Source organism: Bos taurus, chromosome 2 (assembly GCF_002263795.3).
Source record: "Bos taurus isolate L1 Dominette 01449 registration number 42190680 breed Hereford chromosome 2, ARS-UCD2.0, whole genome shotgun sequence".
In the NCBI taxonomy this organism is placed as follows: Eukaryota; Metazoa; Chordata; class Mammalia; order Artiodactyla; family Bovidae; genus Bos; species Bos taurus.
This window is the reverse complement of record NC_037329.1, coordinates 115,676,347-115,701,521: the sequence shown is the minus strand read 5'-3', so window position 1 is coordinate 115,701,521 and position 25,175 is coordinate 115,676,347. Positions and strand designations below refer to the sequence as shown.

The 25,175-nt window shown below is 33.6% G+C and overlaps 1 protein-coding gene across 8 annotated transcripts in view; it reads right to left on the bottom strand.

Annotated features, from left to right (window-relative positions):
* AGFG1 (ArfGAP with FG repeats 1) overlaps positions 1-25,175 on the bottom strand; it is a 74,683-nt gene that overhangs the window by 3,227 nt on the left and 46,281 nt on the right. Inside the window, exons 3-12 of one of the 8 annotated variants that reach the window (XM_059875612.1) lie at positions 23,318-23,433; positions 19,759-19,921; positions 18,412-18,565; positions 13,068-13,187; positions 12,341-12,412; positions 11,019-11,228; positions 9,769-9,949; positions 7,081-7,160; positions 6,771-6,863; positions 1,322-1,369 (exon numbers count right to left, since the gene is read on the bottom strand). In XM_059875612.1, coding sequence (XP_059731595.1) covers positions 1,322-1,369; positions 6,771-6,863; positions 7,081-7,160; positions 9,769-9,949; positions 11,019-11,228; positions 12,341-12,412; positions 13,068-13,187; positions 18,412-18,565; positions 19,759-19,921; positions 23,318-23,433 — 1,237 coding nt within the window. 8 annotated transcript variants of the gene reach the window in all.

The window sequence follows — 25,175 nt, the reverse complement described above, 5'->3', positions numbered from 1 at the left end:
TCATTCCTTTTTTGAAAAGTATAAATAAACCAAGATTTCTTTGCATAAGGGGTATAAGGAAGATAATATTAGGACCAATGAGTTATAGAAACTGGGGCAAAGTACACAAAAACTGAACAGAAAATGAAATAGGCCTTCTTAAAAGAGGCAAAGAATGTAGGGATTAATGACACTGTACCCAATAACTACCATGGCCTGCCATATCTACTCACTATAACTTCATGGAATGAAGCACTCATTCACAGGTTGGGGAAATCTGTGTGTGAACTACAGCTACACACACACACACACACACACACACACACACACACACACACACACACACACGGTATGCTGCCATCACCCCCCACTTACAATGAGTTATAAATTCACATTATTATATTACTCATATAAAAACACACATAGTAACAGAACAATATATTACTTTTTCCTAATGATTCAAAACAGAAGCTTTCAACTATATGTTCTAGGAAAGAAGAGCCAACAATGTTGCTTTTAATACAGAACACTAGCAATTACATAGTAAAGCATTTTCAGCACTATGTTATCAAACAAGATAATTCACTGCATTTTCTGATTCTAAGAAAAAAAAATTACCAACTTGAATGCTGACTTAAGGCACTGAAATTAATACTACACGTGCTATATAGAATTATCTTTTATTAAAAAATTAAAAATCTGTTATGGATGTTGCTCAAAGTAATTCTCATAATCCTTATATTTGTAACAGTGCAATTCTCCTCAGTGAACCTAATTAAGATGGTAAAATTTTAAATATTACTTTTTATTATTCATAAGAAAAAGGAAACTAAGCCACTGGGAAGCAAGTGAATTCAAGAATAATAAGCACACTGCAAGGGAAACAGAAGGGTTTCAGAACAGACAACAATACACTGACATAACTTTGACAGCTCACTTTTTAAGAAAGCAGTATAAAGCAAAAGTTGGCTACAGTTAAGCAAAGCCAAACTCCATGGAATAATGTGGTAAAATGGTTTGGTACATAGAAAAGGTGTGTCACTCAAAGTACTATGAATTCAAACTTAAGAAAAATAATCAAAAAAGCTATTAACATTCTAATGTGACCATGGAGGTAAGCAATATGCTTTTCAATATTAAAACATAAATTACCACAGAAGATTTTCATGTAACTATAAAGTAAATATAAGTTATTCCCAATGCCACACATCCATGCCCACTCCATTTTAAAACATGGAAAAAACTTAACTTCACATGCAGGGATCCAGAACACTAGCAGAAGCTTCCACAAGCAGGTAGACAAATTGCCACACAAACCTAGATATTAGCTGTGGCCACCTACCAAAATGAGCGTGAGGAAACACTTGAGAATGCATTGCTCCAGAAAGGCCTTATGGAAAGCCATAAAGAGACCAGTGTCAATTAACTTATGAGTAACTATTGTCGAAATAAAAGTAAATTTATTTCATTAAAAAATTCTAAAATTAGAATACACTTACAAAGGAGATAGCATAAGAATAAACATAAAAACACACCCAGAGTCTTTACTTCAACTATATTCATGATACTAGTATTTACAGTATTTGAAACAAAGAGATTAGAATAATACCAGAAAAACAAATATCAAACAAAGAAACATTTATGAAATACAACTTTTAAATAAACACTAACATTTTTTTTCATGTGAAGATGCAACAATATACATAAAATGATTTTCTAGGCCTCAGCAGTTACTCCCAAAAATGCTATTCATAGAATCACCTAAAATGATCTAGTATCTACCTTTTAGCATTTAAAAAGTCAAATCTCAGAGAAAGCACCTGAATAATGTTTGTTTTATTTTCAACTCTACATTAACTAGAAACTAGTAAAGACAACTCAAGGGAACAAATTATTCAGGGAAAATTAGTCAGTGGACTCCATAAGAAAGGTGAGCAGCACTTTCAGTTTAAAATATGATGGCTAAAAAGAGAGAGAAAAGAGAAATTCATCCCATGCAGATCTTAACCTGCATGACTGAGGTCAGACAGGTTATACGTAAAGAAAAGTTCTCAACAGAAATCAAATTTAGGTTAAGTACTAGAACCACTGTTTGAACTATACCGAGTGGGACTGTTTCTAAAAATACATGTCCACACATTTTAAAGAAGCACACTTAACTAACTAAATTTGGGGAAAAACAACAACTGAGATATGAAAGTGGTTCTGAGTCTTGGGTCTGTTGTTTTCTAATTATAGGACACTACAACTTCTTTAAGCCTCAGTATCCTCATTTGAAAACAAGGGATGGAGAGGCAGATACAGTAATACCTAATTTACAAAGCTGCTGTGATTAAAAGTACTAAAGAGTAAATATTCAATGAATCTGTTCTTTTTTCTTGCTAACTTAAAAGATGCTGTTTATAGCTTCTTATAAATTCAACAAAAGGTTGACTAAGGTAGAAGGGTTCTGTGATAAACAGGCTTGGTCACTTTATGTTTATCTCCTTTCTTAGAGCATGTTACAAGCTCTGGGAAATCGTGCATTAATAATACTGGTTCAACTTTGTGTTATTAACTCAGCACTTCCCATATGCTTTTGGGCACAGAACCCCTTTCCACGAAGCACTGTGATAACATCACCTCAGGAGACGTGTTCTACATAATACGCTTTGGCAAAACCTGACTTTTAGTCAACAATGATTGTTAACTAGTAGTAATTGCAATACTCAATCTGTAACACTGATGCCTAGTTCTGGGCTGCTATCAAAATATTTTAGACTTCTTTTTAACAAGCTTTTTGAGATATAATTCATGTATCATACAATTTGTCAACTTAAAGGGTAAAATTCAGTGTTTTGTTCTTTTTAAAAAACACATTCACCAGGTGTACAACCATCATCACAATTTAATTTTAGAACATTTTCACACACCTCTCACTAAAAGAAATTCCACACCTATCAGCTCTCCATTTTGCCCCATCTCCTTTCTGTCTCTATAGGTTTGTCCATTATTCTGGACAGGTTATAAATAGAATCACACATTATATGACATTTTGTGACTAGCATCCTTTATTTTCCCTGCTGTTTTCTAGATGCATCAATGCTGTACCATGTATCAGTACATATCATTACTTTTCACTTTTTATTATCAAAAAAACTCCACTGTACAGCTATACACATTTGCTTTATCCATTCATCAGTGGATGTTCACCTGGGATGTTTCCGTGTTCAGTTGTGTCCAACTCTTTTGAGACCCCATGAACTGGAGCCTGCTAGGCTTCTCTGTCCATGGGATTTCTCAGACAAGAATACTGGAGTGGGTTGCCATTTCCAACTCCAGGGGATCTTCCTGACCCAGGGATCAAATCCCCATCTCCTGCACTGCAGGCGGATTACCACTGAGCCACCTCAGTTGAGCCAAGACCATTTCCACCTTTGACTACTAGGAATAATGCTGCTGTAAATACTTGTAATACAAGTTCTTGTGTGGACATATATTTCATTTACTTTCCTGTAAGTGAAATGAGTGGCACCAGTGGAAATAGTGCTGATTTAGATAGAAGCACTCTGGGACTAATACTGCTGCTGCTGCTAAGTCGCTTCAGTCGTGTCCAACTCTATGTGACCCCACAGACGGCATCCCACCAGGCTCCCATGTCCCTGGCATTCTCCAGGCAAGAACACTGGAGTGGGTTGCCATTTCCTTCTCCAATGCATGAAAGTGAAAAGTGAAAGTGAAGTAGCTCAGTCGTGTCCGACTCTTAGCAACCGCATGGACTGCAGCCCACCAGGCTCCTCCATCCATGGGATTTTCCAGGCAAGAGTACTGGAGTGGGGTGCCACTGACTAATTAATACTAGTCATTGGTTAATCAGGCAAATCCATCTAATTGGCCTCCACCTAAATAATAAAATGGCGATGCTTGGCTAGATGCTACCATGGTTCTTTTGGTTCTACATTTCTACAAGTTTATTTCTTGGGGCAGGGGGTGGTAAATGAGACACTTTTAAAATCATTCATTCATTCAATGAATATCAGAAAATAAAGGGTACTCATTCAGGGGCAAAGGAGAGATTTAAGAGTTTTAAGAGAATGTCCTAATAACTGAAAACTATAAAATTATATTAACTTTATTAATTAAAGGGTTCAAGGGCTCTAGAAAAATAGAATGCTAAATATTATAGAATCCTAAAAAAAAAAAAAGCCTTAGGCCACATTGGCCAGCCTTTTGAAGGTTTCTATATAATGTGGTAAAAGAAGGCCCAAAAGCTATTAAATGCAGGAAAAAAAATTATTGTTAAGATGTGCATTTTAACAAAGAAATGTATCAGCAAAACTTTCTAAATAGTTTGCATAGAACTATTATTTAATACCTCTTTCAAAAGCTACCTCAAATGGAATTTAACAATACTAATATATGAGAACAACAAAACATATTTCCTAAAGAACTAATATTAAGTTTGATGATATAAAACACTGAAAGTACTTAAGCATAGTGTATTTGTCAAAGTGTTGTTTATATTTCAGCTTCAACAGAAACACATTACATAGTTAACACTTACTTTGACTCAGTCAATTCAATAAGATGACCAATGTGATAAATCAAAATGGTTTACAAGAGAAAAGATATTTTACCTTGAAATAAAAATTTGTGGACATACTAGATTCACCTTTCAATAAATTTTGCTTAGACTAATATTAAAACTACTTTATATTATCTGAACAAGCTTTTTAAGATATAATTTGTACACTTTACATTATTTCACATCTTATATAGAACCTTAACTTTAAGGACTTTTGTACTCTAAATAACAGCGGGTGTGGGGGTGATAATCCTCAACTCTAATAAACAGAACCAGTCTGGAGGTACAATCACAAAAGAAAAATAACAGGAATGATTTACCAAGTACATGGGCTTCCCAAGTGGCACTAGTGGTAAAGAACCTGCCTGCCAATGCAAGAGATGTAAGAAACGCAGCTTCAATTCCTGGGTTGGGAAGATCCCTTGGAAGAGGCCATGACAACTATAGTATTCTTGCCTGGAGAATTCCATTGACAGAGGAGCCTGGCAGGCTACAGTCCATAGGGTCAAAAAGAGTCAGACACAATTGAGTGACTAAACACACACACACACACCCCAACTATACACAGTAACGCAAAGACGATGCAAGGTGATCTCCATCATCTAATTCTCACAATATCCCTGATAGAGAATACTGTTCACATTCTATAGAAAAAGACAATAAAGTTCAGAGGAGTTAGATCAGCATGATCAAGGTATAATATGTTTCCATCCTTCAGTTGTCAAATGGGGTTATAATAGCTATAAACATCTCAACAGTTATTATTATTACTGCAAATAATGTATTTTCCTATCACTTTTTCTCCATTCATTAAAAAAATAATATACAGAAAGCATTTTTAGAGTAAATGCTAAACCAGGATTTGAACACAGATCTGGCTCTATCCAAAACATATACACTTAACTTCCCTGAGCCTCAGTCATCTCAGCTGTAAGAGTGATTAAAACATCTGATGAGAGTTAAGAGGACTAGATGAGACAATGTACAAAATACCATATCATTAGACATTTTAAAAATTCATTCCATGAAGTCAAAATAATATGCTCAGAAACAGAAATATTATATACATCATTAGTGATGAATAGTATATTTTGTCCAAAACACAACAGAAATCTGAAATAATCACTGACTGTGTTTAAGCATAGTGTATTTATATGTATTTGAATGAAAATAAATCATTACAAATTACGTGCAAAATTCAAATACTTATATAACATACATTCTGTGAGATAGCAACAGATTATGAATGAAGACATTATATGAAAATGGAAGTTATGGTTCAAACTTCCAATATTACAGTTCTCAACCTTGCCAATGACAAAAAGATGTGCTAGTAATTAGTAATTCTTAATGGTGCAAATTTATTGTGATGTAAAGCACCTTACTCTCTCAAAATATCCCATCAACATATGCTATAAGTCAACCTTAAGGCTTTAGTTCTAAAGTTATCTAAATCTAAAAATGGACAAATTCAGCTTAATGGGTACTGGGTCATACCACATGCACCTGCCAACATTCCAAGGTACTGGCAAATATCTCTGGTGTTCAGGGTAATAAGACAAAAATCAAAGAGGCAAAATATAAGAAATACGTGGCTAGCTTACAATATGAATCAAATAGAAAAAAGAGGGGGAAGGATAAAGAGGATTTTTAAAAAAAATTATAAAAAGAGAAAATATTCAAATTATTATATCCCAAATTAAACCAGTTTCAACAACCCCCTCAAAAATGTTAACAACCCTAAAAGAGATACACACTGGAAAAATTCCTCATTATCAAGATCTCATGTATCAATAATAAAATCCATCCATTCCTTGCAATCCCAAGCAAAGGAAAAAAACTGACACATTTTTTCAATTGAGTTATAATCAATAATTGTGAAACCTAGTCAACAAATAAGTCAGAATTATAATGTTCAAGTACCACCTCTGTCATGAACTGGCAGTGTGAAGTCAAGGCTTTAACTCTCATCTCTGTGCTTGATTCCACACCTAAAAAGTAAAATCTTTCAGTGGTGGGTGCTAGGTAACTTCCATGGTCCATTTTCAACTATTAGGTTATAGGATTCTATAAACTTTCAGCTAGCATATGTTTTCAAAGACGAAACTAATCCACTTCACAGTCACTTCGGTAAGAAAGGAACCTTATTTTCTAATGTTCTTCACATAGTGTCTTTGCGGTATATACCTTTCCCAAAGTTTAGTGTTCTGTAATTTACATTTCTTACCTGTCGCTCCTCTGGCATTGGTCTGAAATGGATTTGTAGAAGATGCCACAGAAGGACCAGCAGCAGCAACAAATGGATTTGTGGAAGGTGTAGCTTTAAAAAATTATAAGATACACTATAAAATCCTAATGCATTTGTATTCAATTACTTAAAGTATTTGTTCATATATTTATGAAGATAGAAAATTAGAGCTTTCTGATAATAAACTGGTGCTTTGATCATCTTCTGGTATCCCTAAGAAAATGCAATACAATGTATACATATATTTGGACTCCATATAAAAACCAATATGTATACCAGAAACACATACCTCCAAATGGAGCAGGCACACTTGAAGACGCAGGCTGTGTCTGTGCAGAAGCACCCACTGGCACTGTTCCAAAAACATTACTGAAAACAAGTATTGAAAGAATTCATATTTTGAGAGGGGAAAAGAGCAAAGGTAATCTAATAACAGGGTTGCCATAAAATATGGAAAAAATAATATTGAACATATCATGTATCACATCAGCTCTCAACCTTTTTGTTTTGTTTTTTTTATTCAGCTCTCAAACTTTTAAGTCTTAGAATTCATTTATATTCTAAAAAAAATGAGAACCCCAAAGAGCTTCAAGATGCTATAACTACCAATATATAGTGCACCAATTAAAACAGAAATTTAAGAATTTTTAATTCATTTGAAAATAACAATAAAGCCATTCGTATCTGATACTTTTACAAATGTCTTTAATGGCTGGCTTAATAGATGATCAATCTGTTGTGATATGTTGTTTAGCTTGGTGCATTATGAAGAGAAAACTGGCCTCACGTGGCATCACGGTTGAACAAAACAGGAGAATTTTAACACCTTTTCCAGATAACTATGTATATCTTGCTTGATATCATTCCAAAAACAACAGTTACAGTTTCCTAAAGGTTAGCTGCAAAATGGTCCAACTCTCAAATCTGTACAGAGGAGAAGGGAAGGACAGAGGATGAAATGGTTGGATAGCATCATCAGCACAATGGACATGAGTTTGAGCAAACTCCTGGAGACAGGTGAAGGACACGGAAGCCTGGCATGCTGCAGTACATGTGGTTTCAAAGTTGGACATAACTTCGCGACTTGACAACAGCTGTGATATGGAATCTGAAACCCTATCAATGAACTTTGATGTACTCTCTTAAAGTAACATCCAGTAGTCTATCTTACACTTTAAATGAATCTTTTACTACTTTTGTATCATTTGGAAAATACTTGATGCCAATCTTCAAAATGTCAATATATTTCCTTATGCAAAATAAAAAAACAACAATCATTAATATCACCATCCATCTCATCAGAAAAGCAATAGGAAGATTAATATTAAGCTCATGGTGGCTAATGAATTTTCCAAAATTCTACTTAGTTGCTTGAGAGAGTGTGTATTTTAGCCATTGTTTTCCCTAAATTGACAGACTTAAAATTTTATTTTTGAAAAAATGTCTAACAAATATCCAAATCTGAATAACCATGGTTTGTTTAGCAATCATACTTTCAAGAAAAAAATGGTGTTCCATAAAACAAGTAGCTGGTTCATTCCACAACTCAAAAAACCATACAAGTTGATTTTCCTCAAGACAGCTTTATACTTCAGTATACAGCAGAACTACTTGATGCATACCGTACTTCAATACACAGCAAATTAAGACATGTTTAAGGGTCTAGACTTAATAAAATCAAATTCCTTTACACTGCTTCATCAGGCATATTCATAATAAAAACTGAATCAAAAATATTCCTAATTAAAACTGAATGTGTGGTAGCAAGGAATGACTATTAGATGACTGCTTGTACAGCTTGGCACTGGAGCCATAATTCAATGCTAAGTCACAATCAAGTCTTACCTATTAAAGAGTTTCTATACCATCAATACAAACGTCAATTAATGAAAACACAAACAACCACTCCGAATTATTCTGAATTTAGTTTTAACCTCACAGACCTTTGGAACGGGTCTTAGCTACTTCAAATATTCCATGTGTTATACTCTGGGGACCACTTATGATTATAATGTAATACCAATAAACCATTTCATTACATATACCTGTGTTTCCAGACTTTATGGCCACCTCGCTATAGTTCACTATTTTTTACGTCTAATGTAGTCAATATTAGTAAAGCAAATATACAGAAACACTCTGAATTTTATTCTTTGGATTCAATTTTTCCCATCTGCCACACAGAAAATTTGTTCCTGGAGAATAAGCCCAACTAACTAGTGTTGCAATTCTATCATTTTTTTCTGGAAAAGGTGCTAAAAGGGAAAAAAAAGTTACTCGGATAAAAGAGACAATCTATAGGAATGGAAAATCAAGGGTAAGACATTGTACAGATAAGTTACCTATACTTCTGGGTCTGCTTCCTTGACCCAAAAAGAAGTCAAAAAACTAGAGTTTTTAAAGATCAAATGTTTTTAAAATGTGGTAGACTCTCTTCTGCCAAGAACTCCCTACACCAGACATATACAAACACTGTAACAGATACACCTATTTATAAATACCAGTAAGACAGAAAAGATATAGGACTAATTTTGGGTTCTGGTGCAAATCTTTCTAAAACTTTACTTACAACTCTGGCTACAACATGTTACTTTCAGTGTTTAATCTTCATGACTAAGAACTGTACCTTAAAAGTAAGTAATTCTGTAAATGGATTCTCTGAGTATAATTAAATTTGTATTTAACAATTTACCACATCCATTTCAAGATGTGTATATACTCTAAATTACATTTCAGCATTCAAGGAGAAAAGGTGCTTTTGATTAAATAAAAAATATAAAACGATGGTAAATCCCCTATGGTAATTACTCAAGAAGTATATTTTAATTAAAAAATGTAAACTTGTAACTTTCTTCAAACTTAGGAAAATATTCAAGAATCTTTTAGATTAAGCCCCAAATAGTGATTACTTAACAACACTATTATTCAAAGTTGAAAAAAAGTTTCAAATACAAAACACAAGACAATGACAAGCTACCTGCTAGCATTACTTGTGGAAGTATATGCGTTACTGGAGGTGGCAGCAGAGCTGAAAACACTGTCCAGTTCTGCCAGGGCTGCATACTTGTCTGAAGATGCACTTGACTGACTGGGAACTGAAACCACAGAACCAACAGGAGCTTTACCTGTGGTCCCAAACCCACTACCCTGATCACCACCTATGAACAAACAAAAACAAATTAAATCAAAGACTTTAACTTACGCTTATCCTTTCAACTTACCAACAGCATTTGCCATGATGTGTGAATTTAAAACTGATTTGGAGCTTAGCAAATAAATGGACATGATTCTAGAGTCTTACCTAATAAATAAATACTCCATAAAATACTGGACAAGTTTAGTGCTATACATTCCGCTCTGTAAAAAAATTAAGTACTCTGTCTGAAATAAAAACTAAGACCCAGTACCAATGACATGTCTAGGTTATATTAAGGAAATTCTCAAAGTGCTACATTAAATCTGCAAGATGGGGACAACTCAATCAAGCACACATATACACTCATTTAATGCTGGATCTATGTGAACTCAATCTATTAACAATATCATCTTCCCAGGGTTGTTTACAAAAAAATTAAGAGATAGTACTAAGATAAGTAAGAGTAATAAGTAATAAGTGACACTTACTATGCGCCAGACGCTGTTCTAAATACCACTCATGCAGTAACACATACGACACAACTTTTTAAGTAGAATGCTATTTCTATTACTCTTGGAGGGGAGATGAGAAATCATGCTCAGAGATCAGGATGCAGAATCCAGTCTGAAAGCAGACCCCAGCTGTTCTTCTTACTACACTATGCACTTTGAGAGGCAAAAATACTAGCCTTACGACCATAACTGGGTATAAAAATACACTGCATTTAGTATTTAAATAAATACTAAAATAGTCATAGAAAATAGTTCACAATTAATACATCATAGAAACCACCAAATAATCCTCTAGTCATCTCTTGGCCTTTTTGGCCTTTAGAACAATAAAGCATGCTAAGACAAAATTAAATTTTTGTCAATTATTTTCTTTTAAATCTAGAAGTTTACAAACTAGTTTCTAGGCTTTCTACCGTGTGGTTATTTCAGATGCAAAATGTGCTAAATAGTCACGAACATTTAATGTAGATAAAACCTATACACAATGAAGAAAAGCATCCTCATAATTTAATAAATACAACCAAATGTAGAAGACTGCTTAATACACAAATTTGTATTCTTTTCTTTAAAGCTTAATACCTTGCCCAGCACTGAAGATATTGTCTAAATTAGCAAGTGCCGCATATTTGTCTGTAGTCTGTAGACCAGCTTTGTTTGCTGAAACTTTACTAACAGCTGAAGCTGTTTGATGACTCTGGGAAGTATTGAAGGTTCCAAAATCAGCACTGGAGGATTTGGGGAAGTTATCAAAATGAGCAAAATTAGCATTTACTGATCCAGCACTTCCACCTGTAATAAAATAGACAGAAAACTTGAAACTGCTAGACTTGCCCAATATCCTTTGATAGATTATATGATCATTTCTTCCTAAACTAAGTTTCCTATAAGCAATCCTAAAATCTTAAAAGTAAAAACTGGCAAATGGCATTCAACTTGAATCATCTACACAGGACTATTCACAATGTGCAAAACTAGATTTTCAAAGGTCCTGACAACATACAGGTCAACAAGTTCCTATGTGTAATTGTGTAATTACCTATCCCGGAAAGAACACAATAATTCACAGGAGAGTCTCCATGCTACTCAGTTTTATTGTACTTGAAGAGCTACTACTCAATTCCACATAATAATTTAATGTACACACAACACTACAAATTAAATTACAAGTAAAATTATGCTAACATATATTTCAAGGAAAAAATAAGAGCACATAATTATAAATAATATAAATATTACATTTTATCATACTAAGATTTTAAAGACTGTTCTATATTCTAAATCTTCCCTAACATACTACCAAAATACTAAAAAAACAGTATATATTCATTCTATGCTTCTGATGCTATACTTTTGACTGTTCTTTATACCTACACATTAGTTTCAGTAATCAAGATAGTAGATATATATGCAGTAACATGTATATGCAGTTATAGATTAAACTGAGAGCAACACGCACTTAAAGGCATTTCAGAAACAGAAAGATTACACCTTATTAAAAAAAAAAAAAGCAACAACATTTCCATCAATTAGTTGTTTATACATTCTAAAACAAATACATGTCTTACAGAAATTAAACTCTATTTGTTTTTGATTAAAACTAAATAATGTCTGTATTTAAAAGACTGTGATCTGTTAAAAGGAACTGGTGAACAAAGCACATACTAAGTTTTTAAAATCTGTATGAAGAAAGTTACTTCAAATTAATAAAAACAATTATTAAAGCAACTGTTACTGTACACTATTGTGTTCTCCGAGTTTAGCAATAGTGAGGAGAGTAAAAGTGTGAATTTATGGAGAATTATCATGAAAAGATGATTAAAATGCTATAACTGAAAAACCTATAAAATATACCATTAAACATACAAATTAGTAAAAGATGCCTACTTGACAACAGAACTTACTGTTGGAAGCCTGGAGAGGAAAAGCTGAAGTAAATTCACCAAAACTGCAGCTAGATGAAAGCATTCTAAATGCTGGACAGCCAGAAATTATGTAAATGATGAAATTTAAAGAAAGAAAAAGAAAGTTGAAAGAAAAGGCTTTAAGACAATACAGAGTTAAAAGTTGAAAGAAAAGCAATCAGCCAAAGATCTAAACAAAGGTTCAATGAGTTTCTGAAAATAATACAGTTTATGGGTAAGTATTCAATGTTTAAAGACCAATTCCTGCACAGAAAACTATTTGAAGTTTACCAAAGTGATTATTAAATAATCTACTCAACCAATTATTTTCTGAAGCTTGTTGCCCTGAAAATTACTTACATTTTTAGTTCTATGGAAGTAAATTAACTAGCTTCCTTTATTTAGAGCCTAAATTAAATCAAAACGTATTTTGTGAACCTAAAAAACTATTAATACTTTTATGTCTCCTTGTGTAAGAAATTTAAGAAAGATTCACGTGCAGGAAAAGGAGAACAAATGTGAATTAGACAAAACACTAGTGTCCAGAAAAACAAATAAAGAAAAATATAAAGATTTCAGGTTTCCCCAGAGCTTTGTAAAACAGAACTATTTTAAAACCAGATAATCACAGAATTTAAGTTTAGAATAATTTTCCAAAACTATATCTACAGAGTTGTATTCTATTTTTTAAAGTAAACATTTAATCATAATGCTGGAGAGGCTCTACCTGTAGTTTGGGGCTGAAAAGAAGAGTGACTTGCTGTGGGGAAACCTCCAAAATTACTCGAACCACTAGACTGTCCAAATGCATCAAAGTTTGCAAAATCTGCATTTGCAGAATTCTGAGCTGTAAATGGTAAGGAATAATACATGTTAATGAATATGAAAACTATAAATGAAAAATATGATAAATGAGTTTAAGAATTTTATGAAAGTTTCCATGTTTCATAACTTAAAGAAAATTCATTTAGAAATCAGATTTTAAGTTCTACAAATGTTTATTTCACCCAATCGCAAGCAATTCATCAAAGGGCATCCAGTACAATGATAAATTTGTACACAAATAGCCTTTGAATGGCATCACAAATAGTACTATAAAGTGACTCTATTAAAGGAATCTCTGAATTAACAGCACTAAATAACACAAGTTTCAGTAAAGCAGAGAGATGTGGGATACAGGATACATTTGGAAAATTGAGATTTAAAATGGTGATTCACCAGTTACATGAATCATATGAAAATGGCTTGATTACATTAAAAATTTTTGTTGTTTTTAAGCTTGCAACTATGTTACATCATAGCATACTTTAAAAAAAAAGCAAGTATACAAAAAGATGGACATGATCATCAAATAAACTGAAGAAACTCGTATTAGCCTGTCATTTTAAAACACATATTAACTTAAGAAACAATAAAAACTAGTAAAAATTATACCATAAATACACATCAAACCTACTGAAAAAGACCAACTGGCTTTTCCCAACTGGTAACCAATCTAACAGCAAAGTCCTAGGCTTCTATAAAGTTAATATGTAAGGTAAAACAAGACTTTTTTAAAGGCCAAAACAGATGCTGGATAAGATTTTTACAGAGGATAAGATAAGAATAAGAAGTGGTTGATATGCAGGAAAGTGAATGCTAAATGGATGAATGAAAATGAAAAGGATGTCCAACAAAGTGAGTGAGCCACTTTAAATACCTTGGCAGGCAATTCTATTTCTAGGCAGTTTTTGTAAAACTACTACAAATGAGCATACAGCTAATTCTAATAGCTAAACAATGTATTTTTTACAATAATGAAAAATTAGAAACTCAAATGGCCAGTAATTAGGGATTACTTAATTAAGGAAAATCACACGATGGAACATAATGTAGCCATTAAAAAAAATCATGTAAAGAATATTTAGCCTTATACAAAATACTTATAGCAAAGTCAACACGATAAATAGGTTAATAAATTCCAGATATATCTTCATGTGGTAATTTCGTTAAACATGATATCATGTGCATACAAAATCTGTGTTTTAGTTCAATGGAAGTAATGAGATTTCAGGTAGATATCATGTCCTGAACTTGCCAAGCTTTTTCAGTGAGTCTGTACTCTACTTGGACTTCCCTGGTGGCTCAGAGGTAACAAGCCAAAAGAAGTCACTAAGCAAAAAAACTGTCTATTAACAAAGTAAAACATTATTCTAGGAAGAAAATCAGCAAAACTTACAGCATCTCCTGTAACTGCTCTTTTTTTGTTTTTTTGTTTTTTTTAATCTAAATGGGTATGGTAATGAGCAGGGGGACATGTACATAAAGAAGATCAGACCCCCTTTTCCTACACATCTGTGCCAATCTACCACTTCTGACATGTGGAGTGCTATCCCACTTTGCTCTTGAAAACCTTTTTAAAACCAATTGTCTTGGCCCTCAAATACCACACAGAAGTACCTAAATTAAAAGACTGCTTAACAACATAAATTCTGTATTTTCTGGACTCCCTACATTATTTTGTCTGTTTTTACTTAATAAGATAAAATTCAACTTTACAGGCTGAAATTTTACTTTCCTCAAAATACATATAATAAAAAAATACTAATAGATTAAAAAATGTTTTAATTAATTTCTTGAAAAATATTTTGAAACAAGTATCTACACCAGTTTAAATTATATATAAGGTTAAACACAGTTTACTGACACATTGCTGACAACACCATAAGCAAGTGCAGTTTAGTGAAAAGGGAATCTAAGGTAAGAGTCAAACAACTCCATCTTAACATAAGAAATTGTAAACCCTTGGATTAGTCCCTCATTGTTCTGGTGCTACAGGTATTCTTACTAACAATATGAGAAGACTCATTAGATGGCCTCTACTAATAAAACCAACACTATGATTCTACAACTTATAAAAAAAATGAATAATTTATCAGCTTTAAAATGCTAATCCAAAGAAAATTCTAAAAGACAAATAAGTTTATTAAGGCGAAAACAGATAATACACCTGTAAACCAAATGAAAAGAGAGCATGATATACGAAGTTCTCAAATTCAGAGTAGATTATATTCCAAAAGGCAAGTTTCCAAGTTTTTGGAACCCTTAGCTATTCGGTTGAGAACAACAAATGAAATACATCTGTCCCTTGTAGAAAAAGGAATGGGTCCCTAAGCTAGTTTGTGGCTTATAATCTCAAATATATATGACTATGTAGTCTATAATAATATATACTGAACATTTAACATATTTAGAACATCATATGGGAAAAACTTACATTTCACATGCTTTAAACATAAGGAAAAAAATTAGTTCAATGCTATCCATTTTGCTAATCAAGTCTATTTTATCATATCTATAATTTTCCAACCAGAGCACCAAACGATCAAATACCTATTCATTACAACAAAACAGGATTTTGTAATACTTCTATCAGTTCTTATTTGTAGATACTGAATCTACTCACTGTTTTCAACAACTTTTTACAGTACATTTTAAAAATTATGTGTTATGGAATGAAACTCTGATAAACACAACTTTGGAATTAAACACTGATAATACAATAAACAAAAACTATCTAGAACCTCAAACAACTTCTACACAAAGAAATCCAGACTAAAAAGAATGTGACAAAATAGTAAAGAATGCTTTTTATATACTCTTATTCAAAAAGTACAAAAGGGTCAACTCAGTTTAGAATTTAAGGTACTAAGTCAACGAGCCTGAATCTTGCCCAGAGATGTCTTTACACTTCAGTGAGCAATACAGACTCATGTAAAAGGAAAAAACAAAATAAAAATGTAGAGACCAGAGGATAGCAGCCAGCAACTCTCATCAAATCCAGATAACAGACTTCATTCCATCTATACAATATTTTAGATTATTTTCATCAATTCCTAACATTTAAAGAGAGCATTTCAACAAGATTTCTTGCTTCTCTTAAAAGAATCAATATATTAGGAACCCTGAGCCCGCATTTCCACGTGGCAACAGGAGATTACAGAACATCCACCTCTGAAAGGGGCACTGTGGTCCCTTCCACAGTGCACTACACCACTCATCTGTGTTAAATGGGTGGCAAGGCGATTGAGTTTGACATCCCTCATATAAGAGGTGACAATAATCAGTGACAGTTTACAGTTTTTGTGATATGTTTATTACCAGGTAAGATAACTATTACATTCCATAGTAAATTATGTTTCTAACTGCCATGTATATTTCCGTAGAAGATGACTTTTTCTGAACATAATACTGACCCCATCATCGATACACATCCACACACACTAACTCAGCCAGAATGTTTAAACGAAGAAGGGTAAAGACTTCTGGTTTTTAAGCCATTAAATTGTCTGTAAAAGAACAGGATTTCCTATAAAATAATGCTAGCCAGATTGGCTTATCTGAATAATTACTGTTTGCCATTAAAGGTTCCATTTGTCACATCAATCAGTTCAGGAGAAAGTTTTCACCCAATTTTTTTTTTTTGACATGAGAATTTCAGGGCAAGAATTCAGCTATCAATGAATTTAAATCTGCAAACCATATATGAAAAAGTAAAAATTCAGAGTGCTTACAAAGGTTCTGGGAAAAGATATTTCAGATTGAACCAAGACATTGGCTTACACTTAAAAACTACGTAAGGTAAAAAGTAAAAGATGGCATCAACTATACTAGAAGGGAAAATAAATAACTAATTTTATTAGCTTTTTCTTAAAATATCCATATATATTTTTTACACTCCTGGAATCAAATAAAGTAAGAAAAGAGTAATCTGAGTGGTCCTTTGTAAAAACAAAAGAACTTTAGGCTAAAAAATTATTACTCTCAGACAACCTGACCTATTAAACTACTTCCTCACAGACATATCTGTCCTCTACTATATTTCTGTCATATGTGGAAAAAAGACAAACAATATTTAATATCTTCAATCTGATAAAATCATACATTGCTATTTTTTTAACATTTATATGTCACAATTAAATAATGACAATTATTTTCAAAAAGCATTTTAAGGGAGTTATTGAAAACATAAGGGTAATCATGGTATAAATCAGTCCGTGGAGTACATTGACTTGTCTCTTTTTTTGCTAATATGGCTACATAGAAAAGTGTAACATTAATCCCCTGACCTGCAAATATTCACAAATTGCATTCAAAGACCAAACATACACACACACATGGAACATGAAGTAAGTTGAAAATTTCTAAGAGTTTGGCAGCTACTTATCTATCATTTCAAATTATATCTCAATAAGCCTAAAATTGAGATAAGTAGAATATTCATAAGTTACAGAAGCTTCACTCTCTATTCATTGATTCTTCCACCAACTCTTTTGACCATCATTCAAAAAGCAAGAGGTAAGAACAGAGAGCTGGAGCTCCTGTCTGCTCAGAGAAGAACAACTGGCTTCCCGCCTGGAGGATGAAGGGGAAAGATTCTTTTCAGTCTCCTGGACTTCTGCTACTTGGCTAATATAAGAAATGGAAAATGTACCACAGTCCCAACAACTTAAGCTTCCTGATTTCTTACCCTTCTCAGTATAATCTCTCTTGAACGAAATCTTCATCCTAGGATCTCTTTTTAAAGTAAACACATACAGACACAAACATACATAAATCACACCACAACTTCCTTCTGTAGCATAGTCTTAGAAAATGTTTTTATTGATATTTAAAACAAAAATTCCTTTAATGCTTGATAGAAATGTGGCTGAAGGTTTTCTATAATTTTCCAAATTATCTCAAACAGCGTATTTTTTGATACATATACATAAAATAATTTGTACCATTATTATCCAACTATAAGCCAGGACATGAAACTGAAAGGAAAAAAAAGGCAGAGAGCATCACAATTTCACAGGTGAGTAAAAAGAAGGTAAAGTAAGTCCCAAAATACAAATAGGAAACCAATTCAGTAAGTACTGGCTTTTGTCATGTTTATAAAAGAGTGAAATACATACATGCAAAAATATGTCTCAAATTATCAAATAAAACTGCTTCAAAATGACCAAACGAATTCTTAATTTAGTGCTCCACATTTAATTTGATGATTATTCAAACACTGGAAACAGCTGCTAGGAAAAAACACTTACCTGCGTGACTGTTGAAATGTGCAAAGTTAGCAAAATTGGCTGTCGCTGTTGACTGAGGTGCTGGAGCAGCAAAGATGTCTGAGCCAAGATCACTTAAAAGGTCAAACTGCTTCTTTTCCTGCTGCTGCGCTTGGGAGCGTCCTACAACAGGGGACTATAAACCACATATTAACTACAAAGAGCTTCCAGTTAGATTTGCTAAACGTTTATAAAACTACTTCCAATTCACCAAACTTAAAACAGTTCAAAGATTATATAATCTACCTAGAGTTTTGAATAAAAAAAGGTAAATTGAAGAAGCTCAGTCGTGTCCGACTCTTTGCGATCCCACGGACTGTAGCCTACCAGGCTCCTTTGTCCATGGGATTTTCCAGGCAAGAGTACTGGAGTGGGTTGCCATTTCCTTCTCCAGGGGGTCTTCCCAACCCAGGGATCGAAGCTGGGTCTGCCGCATTGCAGGCAGACACTTTCACTGTCTGAGCCATGTTTTCTGAAAAGCACAAATTTTCAACATCTATGCCCATAATTATCTTTTAAGTACAGAGTCAAGAGCAATGAAGTATAATTACAGTAGTTGTTACACCTCAAGACACAAAACAGACTTGTTGCTAACAGAGTATGATGATAAGGCTTTCACAGAACAAATCTTTTATCCAAGGGAAGAGTACAATATACTGACTTTACCCTTCTCTTCATTTTTTACTCAAAGCTTTGGTGAAAATGGAGCAATTTATCTAGCTGCCCTAGTATATGCATTTTTTTAAAGGGCGGAATTTAATTCAAATAATAACATGCTTCAGAATCATTCTTATGTAAGACAGACATAATGCCACACAGTAACAGATTTGTCATAACTCATCTGACTGTCATGAACTATAGAAGCATAAACTCTAGACACCAACTGCTGAAAAGACTTCAGTCTACTCAGTTTTTTAGAATAAGTTATGTAATGCAAAGCTACCTACATTTCAATGATAAACATGTTTCACCATCAGGATGGGGAAAAAATTCTGTGCTTGAAAAATCCTTTCCTGTAAAAGTATATCACAAAGGCTATACTGTTTTAAGTAACTCTGATGGTCACCACAGATTCATGTTTTACCACTATATGTTACATCTATGACAATGCTCCTGAATACCTTTACAAACTCATATTCGCAATAGCAAAACCCACAAAAATAGACACACTGCAACCACTTAACCAAGTATCTTTTAAGGTATTATAAACCATTAGGACATAATGCTACTGGTATACCAGTAGCATTATGCAACTGTCTTAATTCCCAAATTCATTGTACTCAATCCTCCTCACGTAGAAGCTTCTAAAAAGACTTAAAAATGACTCACCTGACTAGGTGTGCCCTTATTTAAGTGCAGTGCTGGTGCTGAATCTCCTAAAAGAGATTTCAGTGGTTTGACCTCAGGTGTGCTGCTCGTGCTACTGGCAGAGGACCCTGAAATAGATGCATGGACTGACGCCACCACTTTGGCTTGTTCTGGTGGGACATACCTAAAACATATGAAAAGTTGAGGAGGCAGTTAACTAAGGAAGAGGTAGGGAATACTAAGCTCAAAAAGCTTAACTCTATAATTCTGTACAAGACTGCTTCATTATTAATCTTATTTGAAAACTTAAGAGTACACTTAATTAAAATATTCAGAGAAAAGGTAATAAAACAGCAACCACAAAACTTGCTTCAATTATTTACTTACAGTTTTTCTAAGATAACAATATTAACTGCTTTTTTAAAAAAAGACTTGTAGTTCATCAAGTACTGTAAAATCATAAATAACATTTGAAAGCTGAGCAAAAGGAAGGAAAAATATTTATTATGTTACAGTTAATAGCCCAAAATATAAAGGTCTATTACAAATCTATAAGAATAAGATTAACTACTGAATTTTTAAATGGACAGAAGACATTCACCAAGAGAGACACAGAAATGAAAATATTTTTAACCTAATAAAAATTTAAATTAAAATGACACGCATTTGGTCTGAGTATAAACTTTACAAATTTTGTTACTCTCTATTAAAATACTCTGTGCCCCAGAAGTACCATTTCCAGTAACCTATCCTTAGGCAATAATTGGGTTAAGTGTAAATAAATGTATGTTACCACAGCACTCTTTAAAATTTCAAAAAAACAGCAATAAACCAAAATTCATCAGGAGAAAAATGCTTGAAGGGTTATGCTAGTTTCTATATAATACACAGCTGCTCTGTCTTGACATGGAAAGATGTTCATAAGACCTTACAGGTCTTTTAGGTTTGACTCCAGTCACGTAAGGATTCATGGGGTGAAAGGAATAAAGGAAAGAAAGAGGGGAAGTGAGAATACAATGCCCATATATTGGCAGTGCTGTCTCCAGGGCTGGCATTCTTTGAAAGCTCTTGCTCACAGAATTTCTGGGTTTGGTTCTACCTCCCTCCCTTCCCCATATCACACAGATGGGAGAAGCAGAAAAGCAGAGTTTTTCTACTGTGTTCCACATGTGTGTGCGTGTGTGCTCAGTTGTGTCTGACTCTTTGCGACCCCATGGACTGTAGCCCGCCAGGGTCCTCTGTCTATGCTCCAGAATCAGAGTTCAAATCCTAGCTCCATCACTCAACAGATGTGAAACCCAGGGCAAACAACTTCAGCACTCTGTGCCTCCGAATTTTCTTCTAAAACACTAAAATATGGTTACTATGAGGTATAAACAAATTAACATTTACAAAGTACTTATACAGTGTTCTGGTACACAAGTCTTGGCTATTATCAAATTATATAACAATCACAAACAATAAAACTTCAGTTTTTTCAGTATATGGAAGAGATGAAAACAGGAAGTTACATTTTCCGATAGTTTGGCTTATCAGTAGTGATGCCAATTTCTGAGAATAGCCAAGCCTTTTTAAAGCATAAAATCAGGTAAGAATCTTTGGCTCAAAGGCTTATATAGTTACAAGTACAAAAGCTAACTAAACATGTACAGCATAGGAAATGAGCTCAAAAACTTGTTAACAGAATAATTTCAAAAACCCTTTAGATGACAGCACCAGTCTCAATGTCTTAAGTGTAGCTGCCCACATTGAGGGTTTTTAGGGAGACTGCATTTGGATAATGCTTATGTCGCAGAGAAGGAAATGGCAACCCACTCCAGTACTCTTGCCTGGAAAATACCATGGAGCCTAGTAGGCTCCTCCATCCATGGGGTCACAGAGAGTTGGACACGACTGAGCGACTTCGCTTTCACTTATGTCACACTACAAACCCACTGTACCACCCACTATGTACATGTCACAGGTGTGCAGGAACATGAGTTTAAAATGCAAAAGTCCCAGCCTACCTGAATGCTGTCACTCCCTCTCCCCTACCCACCAACTGAAGTTTGTATTTATCTTACTCTTATTACTATTCTGTTTCTCAGGACAGAAAAGATAACACAAATTATAATAATTATTTGAGGTTTACAATTATTTGGTTATGGTCTGAATAAATAATTTTTATTATTTTATTTTGTGGCTGTTATCACTAATGCAGAGAGAGGGGACTTCCGGTTTTAATTCTATCAACTCTTATTCACACACACCTTCCTCTTATCAGCTGAAGGTAAAGCATTTGAAAACCCAGCTAAGTTCTATTCAAACTAACTCTGAGCTGGTAAAAGTGAAACTTGAGAAAATGAAAAATTAGGCCAAGGCTATCAAGGAGAAAGGTCTTAACTACAGGATAAAAGGTCTGGAAATTTAGAACTAAAATGATAAAAAGATAATTATATGCCTCATTTTAAGAGAATTATTTATGGCACCATGTTTTTACTATCACCTCATCTTCCAAGTTTTTTTTTCTTTCCTGAACTAAAATCTTGCTGTTATTTTTTCTTCTATATTCATACCTAATGTTTCTAGTAATGCTGAATATGGCCCTGGCAAAAATTAGTCTCCTCCAGAGAACAGTAAGAATACAAAGTTCACAGAACATACAAATTAGAGCCACTTCTTTCTACTATGCTCACCCAATGGAGGTGGAGATACCTCACTCATAACCACAGCAAGTATTCCCTCAACTAGAACAGTTGGCAAACAAGAGGCCATTACTTCTTCATTATCCCTCTATTTATGATTCTCTCTCATCTTTTTAACCTCTCAAGAAGGAAAATACACACTACTGAAACTAAAATACACACACTAAAGAAATAACCAAGAATTCATCACTAATGAGTCTTAGTAAGCTGACTTAAATTGTTCTCATACAGCTAAAATGAAGAGCTCAAAGTAGCTGAACATTAGTTCTATGAATATACCCTTGCTCTGCTTTAAAACACTTCACTAGCCACACGTACATCTGTTTTAACTCCTTTTCAAAAATTAACATCTGACAGATCTAGTTTAAAAAGTATAAACACTTCCTTCTTAACAAGGTAGAAAAATGACTTCTTGGGTGGGTAGTTTGAGCAAAGAGGGATATTTTGAGCAAAGAATTATTGTAACCTGCAATTAAGTGAATAGACTGCTTCATGAGTGCTTTAGCGCAGTGCTTACTATATTAAAGAAACTAAAAAAACACATGCTAAACGAAGGAAGATTTTTAAGAAAGGAGGTTTTACATGACTATAATGTCTAGAGAAGCTAACAGGGGTAGTAAAGGTCTAGAAGGAAGAATCCCCGACTTCCCAAAAAAAGGTAAGAGGCCTGGTGGTGACAAAAAGGCTACTGCCAGGCACAGATGAGTTACGACAAAGCAGAATGATTTCCATTTTATTGGAAATCAAATCCAATAAAAGCCAAAGTATAATGAGTATCTACCTACTTCCTTATTTCCTGTCTACCTACTTATTTCCTTCCTTCCTGTTATACTAATCTTACCCATAATTAATGCAATCTGGGGAGCCTTTGCTCTAAATAGAAACTATTCACTCACCATCTTTTCTTTTCATATTTTTCTTGTAGGAACTCTTTCACTTTTTGTGGATCCCTGAAGTCTGGAATTGCTGAAGATCTATCATCAAATAATCCTAGCCAAATCTGTTTACAGACCTTTGGAAAGAATTACAAAAACAAAAGAGTTAAATTCAACATCTTAATGAAATTTTAAGAGATAATTAAGATTCATTCAGAAAGCTAACCTACTTTAATTTTAATAATATTGCTTTCAATAGGATATTAATCACAATGAGCAATGAAGAAGCAACAAATGAAGGAACTAAATTTATTTTAATGTTATAGCATGCAATAAAGTCTTATCAACAGCATCACAAAGACCAGCTCCTCAAAGGGAAATAAATAGTGAAACGGGATCTAAGAGGACCTCAGATTGTTTGATCTTAGAATAATCATAAACTGTAAATCATTAGCAAAGTCATGTAACCTTTATGAACCTCAGTTCCTTCACCCCATAAAACAAAGGAATTTGATCAAATTAATCTCTTAATTAATTGATCAATCAATCAATCTCTTAAATCCTTGACAGGTTTAAAAATCAACCAAAAAACAAATAAAAAGTACTAGAATCATATATAATTTGCTTTTAAAGTATAATATAAGAAAAATACAAGGCAGCTATGACTAGCTTTATAACTGCCTCCTATACTTTTTCCCCCCCAATGGCTAAAAAATGAGAGAGATTATCTAACTTTTTAGTAAAACTCAAAGAAACAAAATGATGCAGTACTCAAATAGGATACAAAGTATAAAGAGAACTGTACAAAAAAAGTTGATACAGTGTGCTTCATCAAAATTTAAAACTGTTGCTCTTCAGATAAGGCAAGCCACCAACTGATAAAAGGAAGTTACAATATGTTGAAGAGTGGATAGAAAATTTGAACAGACACTTCATCAGAGAAGATATACAGATGGCAAATAAGCAGCCCAAGATCACAGGCCATGTAGAAAATGTAAATTAAAATAATACTGAGCCCCACTACACAGACACCCATACAAACCACCAGAATGGCCAAACAGACTAAACCAAGACAAAGCGAGGCTTTTTTCATGAACTATATCAATCAGAAATGTAATGGAGCATAAGTTCCTGCATTTGATCCCCAGGACCCGCACCAAAAAGAAAAGTAATGGAGAAAATGCTTTATGAAGCTTCCCCTAGAAGAATTTTCCTTTTCTCCTCTAAAGATCATTGTTTAACTCTCTTGTGCCAGTAAGTTTTTTGATACAGAACAGTTATTTCTGGACGTTCTTATAAATAAGTGTATTATTATTGAAATAGTTGGTGTTTTGACAAGTATTTATTACGATAATCCAGAAATAACTACTCTACCCAACTCAAACTACACAGAATGCTTATTTCTGAAATAACAAAGGTTCTAGCCAAAAAAATTAAAAATGACTGGCCATATCATATGCTGGTGAGAATGTGGAACAACTAGAACTCTCAGGAATGTAAAAATGGTACAATCAGTTTGGAAGATAGTTGGCAGTTTCTTAAAAGTTAAACATATACCTACCATGCAACCCAACCATCCCATTTCTAAGTAAGTACTTAACTCAAGAAACATAAAGGTACACGTCCATGCTCAGATTTGTACACAAATGTTCACAGAAGCTTCATTAACTCCAAACAGAAAACAATCCCAATATCCATTAACAGGTAAGTGAATTAATAATTTTCGAATATTCAAGTTAGATACTTGAATATTTGGCAATATAGATACTTTATTTGGCAATAAAAATGAACAAATTATTGACACAAGAAACTACGTGAATATACCCTCAGTTATGCTGATTGAGAGACATCAGAACCCCCCACAACAAAGTATACATAG